The sequence below is a fragment of the Heterodontus francisci genome, chromosome 10, assembly GCF_036365525.1.
Source record: "Heterodontus francisci isolate sHetFra1 chromosome 10, sHetFra1.hap1, whole genome shotgun sequence".
Lineage (NCBI taxonomy): Eukaryota > Metazoa > Chordata > Chondrichthyes > Heterodontiformes > Heterodontidae > Heterodontus > Heterodontus francisci.
The window spans coordinates 81650120-81661613 of NC_090380.1; the positions used below are offsets into that span (position 1 = coordinate 81650120).

The 11494-nt window shown below is 41.6% G+C and overlaps 1 protein-coding gene across 2 annotated transcripts; it reads right to left on the reverse strand.

Moving 5' to 3' along the window:
* Window positions 1-704: 704 nt before the first annotated feature.
* On the reverse strand, window positions 705-11224 carry LOC137374174 (uncharacterized). 2 transcript variants are annotated; one of them, XM_068039963.1, is made up of 4 exons: window positions 10277-11224; window positions 7022-7206; window positions 3143-3263; window positions 705-1714 (listed from the first exon to the last, which is right to left on the reverse strand). In XM_068039963.1, the coding sequence occupies exons 1-4, from the start codon at window positions 10794-10796 to the stop codon at window positions 1533-1535; spliced, it is 1008 nt and encodes a 335-aa protein (XP_067896064.1). In that variant the 5' UTR covers window positions 10797-11224; the 3' UTR covers window positions 705-1532. The 2 variants fall into 2 exon arrangements, with proteins under 2 accessions (XP_067896064.1, XP_067896063.1); XM_068039962.1 differs by having other exon boundaries at window positions 705-1717.
* Window positions 11225-11494: the final 270 nt, after the last annotated feature.

The window sequence follows — 11494 nt, forward strand, 5'->3', positions numbered from 1 at the left end:
GATGCTGTCAGACCTACTGATATTTCCAGCATTGTTTATATTTCAGATTTCCAGCATCTGCAGAATTTTTCTTTTCACTTTAAGCGTTGCCTCACTCTCCTTTCTCCATCCTCTGTTTTTCCTCCTCTATTTTTATAGTCATATAATGGTATACCCAAAAGGAATGTCATACCTGCGTCTGAGAAGCCATCACTGTGGGCGGTGGGGGGTTGAATACTCACCACCCAGTTGTCTGAGACCCCCAGAAGCAGTGGGAAGCAAGTCCAAGGCCAAAAAAAAAAGGCTCCAAAAGAAACTCTTCACATTCTGCGGGCACAGGGACACCTCATTTCCACCTCTCCGCCGACCCTGGCAGCAGCTATGCCTCAAATCTCACATTCTCAGTTATTTCTAATGCAGTGCGTTGCAACACGAGTAACTTCAGGGCTGCAGTGACATTGGTCTTCATTACCATCCTGTAATGAGTTCATTCGGGCCTTAGCAGGCAGATGATGTGAAGGGTCAAATTGCATTAGGAATCTCAGTAGGGGCTAATTTTGTTATTGAAAACCGGTGAAAAAGGAATCCGCCCCATTTTGCTAACCAAAACAAAATGATTTTGCACTAATAAAACACCAGAAACGGCGTGATATTAACCTTCTAATTAGTGTTTGGATGTGTTTGATATCAAGTATAAATCATCATGGCAATTATTATTCCCGCTTTCAATGTTTATTTTAGTTATGCAATCAGGATAGCCCCTTTGACAATGCAGAAAATAAATTACAGTACTTAAGACATGTCTGAAATCAATAGAATAACATCTTTCTTTAAATTCTTACACGAAACTTTAAAAAATTATCTTAAGTAGATGATATGAACCAAAAAAAACCCTCTCTTTTCAGCAGTAGTGTCCACTAACGTGTCATAATGCCTCCTTAATACAGAAACACCTATTAATCAGTCAAGTGAAGAACAAACAAATGTTACACATCGTAGTCTGTAAACAAACTTCATGTACCTCTTGATAGAACATATACAAATAATTATGGACAACTCAAACACATCAAGATTCTTTTCCTTATTGATCCCAATGAGAAATAAGAGTTTTATTTTTCTTACTTGATTCCCAACACATTAGCTATTTTTTAAGAATGTATTTTCAGGTACATCGATTCTGGAAAGCTCAAAGTGACAAAGAACTTGTAAAACAATCTGCAACAGGCCAAAACAGGTCTGCAAACTGCATAATAATAATAAACATAAAATATTGTTTAGCTTTTTTTTGTTAAGTGCTTTCCTGATACAATGCTGGTGCAGCAAGTAAAAAAATAACACATTTATAGGTATGAGGATGTGTACACACAAATAAAAAGTGACATACATGCATCTTCCAGAAACAGAGTATTAGCATGAAACCTTATATACCCATGGAGCCACACAATTAGTTAACAGATACAATGCCTCTCAGCCAGGCCTATCATCTTTTGGTTTCTTTCTCCTGCAGTGTTACTGTTTGCCCACACCTTTGGGCGAGTGCACTGCAAAATACCCTATGGCTCTTTGTTTCTGGTAGATCTTCTATTTTTCAGTACCACAAGAATGATGGGCGGAATGCGTGTGTAGCGCTTTTCATCCCAGCCAAACAGTAATTTCTGTGGTAAGGACTCCAGGCACTGAGCAGCCCCCAGGGCTTTGGTGCAACTCTGCTGTAAAGCAGTTAACCCATTTCTTTCTGCTGGTTTAAAAACAAGATCAGTGAGGTGAGCTGAGACATGCAACAAATTTGATAATACCAAGTTTACAGGAGGCCTTGTATTCCAGTGTTGACAGCGCAGATGTATCGGTTCCACATAATCAGATCACGTTTAGGCCTCAATGGGCTTGATTTTATTTGCCTGGCGTAAGCCATGTCTAAAAAGTTAAGAACACATTACCATTCAAGCTAATCCTATCCGAATGGTAATGTGTTCACCATATTCAATTTCCTCAGTCAGCTCATTTCCATCAATATTCAAGTTTAATGAGCAGTCTATTGGTGGGAGAGGAAAATTGCATGCAAGTGAAATTTAAAGTTATGGGTCAACACAAGGGAGCATCACAATGAGGGATAGGGAGGAGGGACCTAATTCTGAATGCCTTCACAAAGGTTTAAAAGAAATCCCAACCCATGAGCAGCCTTTGATAAGGCTGAAGAGGCAGGGTTTACAAAGGGACAAGTGAAAATTAAGGGAAAGAACCTTCCATTTTCAGGTTTGAGGCTGTAGCTAACCATCTTCCGACAGATTTCAGTGGAAAGGGAACTATTTACAATGGGAGCTGGCATGTGGGTGGAGGGGGTGGCAGTAAAGGGATATTAGGTGGTCAGTATTCTAGCAGAAAAGGGGTCACGCAACAGGAGGTGGGTCTCGTGGACAAGATGAGCTCGGCGAGGGTATGAAGGGAGATAGGAGAGAGTTCCAGATTTTGTGGATGGTTCCACAAACAAAAGAAACAGTATGTGAATCTTAACTGCTGGCATTTCAAGCAGCCTTTCTAATACATCCAACGATAAAGCAATTTCTCTATTACACAGTCATGGGTAGAGATTGACAGTGGCCTGTTTATGCCACCTCCAGAGACAGCTCACCGATTTGAAGCAGATGTATTTTGGGTCATTGTCTTGCCAATAGCATCCTTCAGGTTAAGTTCCAGACAAAAGGTGGAATGTGCAACTGCAGATCGACAGGTGGCTTCCGGAATGCTGTGGAGCTGGAAGGAGCATCCCTGCTCCCTCTGGCTTCATGTCAACCTTAACAAAAATTAGCTACCTTGTTGGTGACAGCTGCTTGCTAAACTGCATCTATGCCAGGAAAATCTTAGCAGAGCAGCTAAGCTCAGGGCAGCCCAATTTCTAAGATGGGACCTGAAACAGGCGTTAGGCGTCTCATTATTAGCATATTCAAGGTCCTAAATTCTGTCTAAGGTGGCCACTCCAAACGCCTGCAAATCGTCCAAGGCTGCAACAAAGAGAAATTTCTACCAAGCTTTGTGATGGTTGCTGCACACTGCACCCTGGGAATGTCAGTATTTAGCAGGAGTCCAATACATCTTAATTACAAAAATAACAATTACTAAATCAGAATGGCCCCAATTTGGAGGGTGACAATAAAACAATACTTACCATCAACAATTATAGGCCTCATCTGCATCGAAAGGTGAAGGGATTTGGAACAAAACCACCTGCAGGCTTTAGTCGGGAGCTCCAGTACGATATAGTTTGAGTCATCAGTAACACACAGTGACTAAAAGAACAAAGAATTAGAGAATTGCAAAAGACAGATGAAGGGAGCATGATAGAATGCAGTATTAATCCACGACCAAAAGCAGGCAAAGTCCACATTTTCAAGATCTTCCTCGCAAAGTTTGGAATTCCATAGTTGTTCACTGAATATTCTTTCTATCTCTCCCCCTCCCACAACCCTCCAAAAAAGTCCCCCTTCTGTCCTGAAGGCTTATATGATGCCTCAATCAAGTGATAATTTTTCATATGTATGCCTAAACAATGAGTGTTGGTGGGCCATTTATCTGTGAGACTTCATTTGATCCAATTCATATCCAACATACACACATTTTCCATCAAGTCTCTTTGGATAATGATGAGAAGCAGAAACTCTTGCTGACTTTCTCTTCAAGTGGATTGGGTCAGCTAACTCAGCAAATGCCATAAATTTAACTGTGACCTTCCTTGATTATTAAGACTCAATTACACTATACAGTGAACCAAGTCATCATAGAATCATAGGACGTTTATGGCACAGAAAGAGGCCACTTGGCCCATCGTGACTGCGCCGGCCAAAAAACGAGCCACCCAGTCTAATCCCACCTTCCAGTATTTGATCCGTAGCCCTGCAGGATACGGCACTTGAGGTGCACATCAAGACACATTTTAAAGGGTTGAGGGTTTCTGCCTCTACTATTCTTTCAGGCAGTGAGTTCCAGACCCCCACCACCCTTTGGGTGCAAAAGCTTTCCCTCATCTCCCCTTGAATCTTTCTACCAATCACTTTAAATCTATGCCCCCTAGTCACTGACCTCTCTGCTATTGTAAATAGGCCCTTCACATCCACTCTATCCAGGCCCCTCACAATTTTGTACATTTCAATCAGATCTCCCCCTCAGCCTTCTCTGTTCCAAGGAGAACAACCCCAGCTTATCCAATTTTTCCTCATAGCTGCATTTTTCTAGATCCGGCAACATTCTCGTAAATCTCCTCTGTACCCTCTCTAGTGCAATTACATCCTTTCTGTAATGAGGTGACCAGAATTGCACACAGTACTTAAGTTGTGGCCTAACCAATGAGTTATAGAGTTCCAGCATAACCTCCCTGCTTTTATATTCTATACCTCGGCTAATAAAGGAAAGGATTCCATATGCCTTCTTAATCACCTTATCGGCTTGTCCTGTTACCTTCAGGGATCTCGGACATTCACTCCAAGGTTCACTTCCTCTCCATCTCTCAGTATTCTCCCATTAATTTTCCTTTGCCTTGTTTGACCTCCCCAAAAGCATCAGCTCACTTCTCTGGGTTGAATTCCATTTGCCACTTTTCTGCACATCTGACCAATCCATCGACATCTTGCTACAGCCTACAGCTATCCTCCTCACTATCTACCACACGGCTAAACTTTGTGTCGTCTGCAAACTTCTTGATCATGCCCCCTATATTCATGTCCAAATCATTAATATATACCACAAAAAGCAAGGGACCCAATACTGAGACCTGCGGAACGCCACTGGAAACAGCCTTTCAGTCACTAAAACACCCGTCAACAATTACCCTTTGTTTCCTGCCACTGAGCCAATTTTGGATCCAACTTGCTGCATTTCCCTGGATCCCATGGGATTTTATTTTTTTAACCAGTCTGTCATGTGGGACCTTGTCAAAAGCCTTGCTAAAATCCATGTAGACCACATCAACTGCACTACCTTCATCGATCTTCCTTGTTACTTCTTCAAAAAATTCGATCAAGTTGGTTAGACAAGATCTTCTCTCAACTATCCTTGATTAATCTGTGCCTCACTACGTGACAGTTTATCCTGTCTCTCAGAATTGATTCCAATAATTTGCCCACTACTGAGGTTAGACTGACTGTCCTGTAATTATTTAGTCTATCCCTTGCACCGTTTTTAAACAAAGGTACAACGTTAGCAGTCCTCCAATCCTCTGGCAGCACACCTGTATCCAGTGAGGGCTGAAAAATGATGGTCAGCCTTCTGCTATTTCCTCTCATGCTTCTTTTAACAGCCTGGGGTACATTTCATCCGGCCCTGGTGATTTATCAACTTTCAAGGATGCTAATCCCATGAATACTTCCTCTCTCCCTATGTTTATCACATCCAATACTTCACACCACTCTTCCTTAACTACAATATCTGCAGTGTCCCCCTCTTTTATGAGGCAAAGTATTCATTAAGAACCATACCAACATCTTCCACCCCTACACATAGGTTACCTTTTGGTCTTTAATGGGCCTTACACTTTCCTTAGTCATGCTCTTACTCTTAATGTATTGATGAAACATCTTTGGGTTCACCTTGATTTTGCTTGCCAATATGCTTTCAAGCCTTCTCTTTGCTTTCCTAATTTCTTTTTTGATCTTACCCCTCCACTTGCTATACTCCTCTCGGCTTTCTCTAGTATTGAGTTCTCGGTGTCGGACATTAGCTTTCTTTTTCTGCTTTATGTTACTTTGTAAGGTCCTTGAAATCCATGGGGCTGTAGATTTGGCCTTTCCACCCTTTTTCTTTGTGGGAACATGTTTACTCTGATCCCCTTGAATCTCTCCTTTGAATGCCTCCCACTGCTCAGACACTGATTTACCTTCCACTGACTACTGTATATCCATCGGAAATTTTTCAGTTACAGTCTGATATTACATCAGGTTCCTGAAATCTTGCCTCTTCCTGAAAGTTAGCAGTCACAGCATGTAATGTTTAATGAAAAATTATGTTGAATGTTGTAGCAACATGTGACTCATGAGTGAAATAAAAGAACAGTGCAGAGTCTTAAACTAACACTGCAATATGGATGCAGTTAATATCAAGCTGGCAGCTAACTTCGGTGAGTTTATATGGACACCAGAACTCCAGGATTGTAACTCATAAGTAACAGAGTGACACTGTGTAACAGAACATTGAGGTGCCGCACCTTGGATTGCAGAAAATGTAGTTTGCTCCTTTCAAATTTATGTCATATTGCTCAGAGAATTCCCAAGCACAGTTGAAATCTGTAGGAGTCCCAAATGAGTCTGAACTGTTGCAACAAGCTAGCCCATGATAACTAGTCAAATCATACATTGCTGGTGGTTTAGGAGCAACCTGGCTGTCTACTGTGCCATCTTCAAGGGCACATAGCCCAGAAAGACTAAGAGAGGAGTGTAGGAGATAAGCTCTGAAGGTTATGTGTTCAACACTGGGGAGGTAAAATCCCTGGTGAACATTTTTATAAAAATAAGGAATCTCAACAGTGACAATTTCCTATCCCTCTGTATGACTGTTGGCTCTGTCTTTATGCTCTAGTGGTCAGTTCATTGTGCCCTTAATCAATCTCTATTAGGTATTACATTTTTCAGAATTCCCATCATTCTTCCAAAACTATCATGCAACCTCACAGCCCTTTCAATACTGACTATGCATGGTCATAATGCAGTGTGACCCACATGTATGCTGTAATTTATTAGCAACTGTTATCAGGTTAAAATCTTAAATCCTACACATACTAGCTACACAACACATGGCCAGTTAATGACATACACCTCAGGCTGCAAAACAGGCTCTTGTCTGTCACTCTATGTTTGTTAAACTTATCACAAGATTCCCTCTTTATTTGCAAGCCAAGATGTGAACTGCCAGAGGCCCAGAAATTATGTCTTAAATATTTTTTGGGAAAGCCTCGAGAAACCCTTGTCTGCAAGAGGGAGTAGGGGAAGGTGAAACAAGAAATTTCCTTCTAATAACTCTAAAATCTACCCAGCAGACAGCATGAATAACGTGCACTTACTTCGTATTTAGACCATTTGCCTTTTCTGAGAGTAACACTGAAGTTCTTCCCTTCAGTCTGAAGCCAATTTTTCTCTTTGTCACCCAGAAAGAACACCAGGAAAGCACCTAACAGCTTGACCTCCTTCAACGTTTCCTTCTCCAGTGAATTCTGGAACTCCAGCTCAATCTCTTCTTTCCAGCTCACTGTTTGATAATACAGGCACAAATACTTTGCAAATTATAATTAGAGAACAAATGAACTTGACAGTTATTATGGTGATGTTTTTGTTTCTGTGACCCAAGGGTCCACTCTAATTTGTTATTGTGGTTGTTATTGTTTCCAAAACAATTTTATACAAGTTTAAATACAGGCATTTAAGTTCCTCGCCTCAGTCTGCTGTCCTCATTGTTGCCCAGAAATAACTAACATCAGGGGGTTGCCTTGTATATTTTTATTCACACTTTCTTGGTGGAAAAAGTGCATGTAAACAAATAAGAAGTTGTTTGCTCAATGTATGAAGCAATGTGATAAAATGACAGCATTTTTCCACTTGCATGTGAAGTCCCTGTGATGAAAATGGCACATGGACCTTGTTGCTTACTTCTTTTTGGACAAAAATATATTTAACTGATGCATGTTAAAAATTATTAAACAGCACACGGTGGATTCTTATCAGATTATAGGTCGAATTCTGCCTTACGCTGAGCACATTTTGAACAAAAAAAAGGTTGCACAGAACTGCATTATTGTTCTCAATCCATTTTAACATCCAGTCATCCCTCGCTGTACTGTCAGGTGCAATTTGGCTGTAGTTTCTCAATATGTTCAGGTGTTACAGCGAGAATGCTTCCTTTCTGAAACAGAAGAACTGTAATGCTTACTGCACATTCGCACATTCTAGTACCTCCTTTTAGAGCAGTTTGGATAAGCAGCAGAAACATAACTCGCAACACCCTCCTTAGGGAACAGCAGAACTCCTGCATTTGTACTTCCGTGATGGTTGCTAAAAGAAAGGTTTTAAAGAGAAGTAACACACTTTTACCAGTCAGTGGTACTTCTAAACAACAAAATACTGTTACAACACACGCAGTCAGGGACACAAAAATGTAATCCAACTCACTACTTTCATGGAACCATAGAATCATAGAAAGACTAAGGCACAGAAAGAGGCCACTTGGCCCATCGTGTTTGTGCCAGCCTAAAAACGATCCACCTATTCTAATCCCACCTTCCAGTATTTGGCCCGTAGCCCTGCAGATTATGGCACTTGAGGAACATATACAGACTCCTTCTGAATGAGTTGAGGGTCTCCGCCCCAACTACCCTTTCAGGCAGTGAGTTCCAGACCCCCACCACCCTCTGAGTGAAAAGGTTTTTCCTCATCTCCTCTCTAATTTTTCTACCAATCACTTTAAATCTATGCCCTCTCGTCACTGACCTCTCTGCTAAGGTGAATAGACCCTTCACCTCCATTCTATCCGAGCCCCTCACAATTTTGTACATCTCAATCAAATCTCCCCTCAGCCTTCTCGGTTCCAAGGAGAACAGCCCCTGCCTATCCAATCTTTCCTCATAGCTGCATTTTTCCAGTCCAGGCAACATCCTCGTAATTCTCCTCTGTACCCTCTCTAGTGCAATTGCATCCTTTCTGTAATGAGGTGACCAGAACTGCACACAGTACTCAAGTTGTGGCCTAACCGATGAGTTATACAGTTCCAACATAACTTCCCTGCTCTTGCATTCTATACCTCGGCTAATAAAAGAAAGAATTCCATATGCCTTCTTAACCACCTTATTGACCTGTCCTGCTACCTTCAGGGATCTGTGAACATTCACTCCAAGGTCCCTCATTTACTCTACACTTCTCAGTATTTTCCCATTATTTGTGTATTCCTTTGCCTTGTTTGACCTCCCCAAATGCATCACCTCACACTTCTCCAAGTTGAATTCCATTTGCCACTTTTCTGCCCATCTGACCAGACCATCAATATCTTCCTGCAGCCTACAGCTATCCTCCTCCCTACCTACCACACGGCCAATCTTTGTGTCATCCGCAAACATCTTGATCACCCCCCTACATTTACGTTGAAATTGTTTATACCACAAAAAGCAGGGGACCCAGTACTGAGCCCTGCAGAACGCTACTGGAAACAGCCCTCCAGTCGCTAAAACACCCGTCAACAATTACCCTTTGTTTCCTGCTACTGAGCCAATTTTGGATCCAACTTGCTGCATTTCCCTGGATCCCATGGGATTTTATTTTTTTAACCAGTCTGCCATGTGGGACCTTGTCAAAAGCCTTCAAAAAATTCGATCAAGTTGGTCAAACGAGATCTTCCCTTAACAAATCCATACTTACTACCCTTGATTAAGCTGTGCCTTTCTACATGACAGTTTATTCTGTCTCTCAGAATAGATTCCAATAATTTGCCCACTACTGAGGTTAGACCGACTGGCCTGTAATTATTCGGTCTATCCTTCTAACTTTTTCTAACATATTAACAGATGACATTCAGTCAGTGGCAGTATGACAATGTGAGATGGAGGAAATTTGTTCTATTAAATTAGATATATTTTAAGCAGAGTTGTTATAATATGGAATGCGCAGCCTAAAAGGGTGGTGGAAGCACATTCAACAGTAACTACAAAGGAAACTGGATAAACACTGAAAAAGGAAATACTTGAAGGGCTATGAGGAAAGATAAGAGGAGTGGGATGAATTGGTATCTCTTTCAGAGAGCAAGCATAGGCACAATGGGCTGAATGGCCTTTTTGTGTTGTATGATTTTATCCTATAATCTTTAACTCTTATAAATAAGGCTAATGCTATAATGAGGAAGGAGGTAAGACATACTGTAAATATTCAAACATACACTTTATACTTTAGGGCACTCTTCTGATGTGGTTAGCATCGTACTGTTAATATAAATGTCCAATATGAATGTCCACTTTATTCGATTTTCATCAACAGTTATCTTCTAGGAACTGCAATGTTAATACTTAAGTAAATGATTGAAAATGGTTTCATTTTTCCTTCATTGCAATGAGAGTTGTTTCTTTCCTTTCTCAAAATTGTGTGTGTTGGAAAGATATTTTGTGGTTCAGGAGTACAATTCTTTAATAAAACTAGTATTCCAGAGTAAAGCCCACACTTGTTTTCCACTGAACTTTACCGTTACTATTGCAGTGCTGTACAATACCCCTATTTGTTTCACATTTTCTCAGTTTGCAATTCCAGCAATGTAGCAGAAAAGCAGAATATTTTCTACTCACCTTGTATTAATGGTAGTGTTGTTATTCTATGTAGCAAATGCAAGTTTAAACGTTGTTTGAAATTCTGTGGTGTCGTTCTCTTAGCATCACACCAGCTGAAGGTGGACTTGGGTACATCAGTCTGTAAAAATACTTTCAGCATTTCCCACTCCCAGGCATCCAGACAATGTTGTGATCTCACCAGAGCCATCAGATCTGACCCATCCCCCTTCCTTTCACCTATATCACCACCTTTCCTGCTGTCTCCTTTATTTCTCCTCGAACCTGAAAAGTATTTGCAGTAAGTGTCAATGGATGTGTCTCCCTTTCTGAGAAGATCATGGATAAGTCCTGGATCTGCCTGTCTTTGGCAAAGGACTTTACCATTCAGCATCTCAAATGCCCTTCTGTTCCATTCAGGTGAGCTCCTTGTACCTTTCCTCCCCAAATTGTAGCTTTGAACCCGATCAATGGGAATCCACAGAACTAGGACCATCCAGCTCACTGCAAAAGTTTTCCAGTTCAACATGTCTTGTCCCATTTTTCTCTTTCTCTTTCAGCCTATAAGTGTTTCCTTCCAATATTTTGTCTCGTTGTTGTTCCTCCAGCCTTTGTCCCTAATTTCCCCCGTTTTTCTTAACTTCGCTGTGTCCAGTATCTCCAAGCTCTTTGATTCCCTAGATTCTAATCTCTCCAGTTTTCCGTCCTAGTTTCCTACTGTCCAATCACTCCAATCTCACTGATCCCCCCCACTCAGGCCAAAATCTCTCGAGTAGCAACTTTGTCCCAGGTCTCTAGTTCTCCATGTCTTTGATTTCCCCCAGGGTCTAATATGCGAGTCTATCTCTCTGCTGCTGATCTGCCTGCGTCTCTGATCCCTCAGCCGGGACCCACCGCTTGCTCTTTGCCCAACAATGCAAGGTTTACACGCTGAGCTTAAATATTTCTCCTCTCCTCTTAGTTTGGGATCTGATCAGGAGTAAAATAGTGACTGCCGCTGAGCAGCACTCACAACGCCAAACTAATGCCGAAACCTCTCTCTGGCTGGCTGCTTGCACACTTTGCACTGCTCGGTGACACGTGTGTAAAGGTGGGGCGCCTTACCGAAGTGGAACTGGTGCCCAGAACCCAGCCAAGGGTCACCGCCCACAGAGCGGCTGAAACAGTCTTGGAGTGTGAGGTTGTGCACAGATTTCCGAAGTCATTTAGTCCTACTGTTATATTTTCACAGTCTTTGTG

Bases quoted from the DNA above. Each gene is read 5' to 3' on its own strand.
- LOC137374174 (XM_068039962.1), bottom strand. From the start codon at position 10,796: ATGGGACAAGACATGTTGAACTGGAAAACTTTTGCAGTGAGCTGGATG. The intron at 7,207-10,276 runs GTGAGTAGAAAA...ATTATCAAACAG, and splicing joins AACACTACCATTAATACAAG to TGAGCTGGAAAGAAGAGATT. The intron at 3,264-7,021 runs GTAAGTGCACGT...TTGTTCTTTTAG, and splicing joins GCAAATGGTCTAAATACGAA to TCACTGTGTGTTACTGATGA.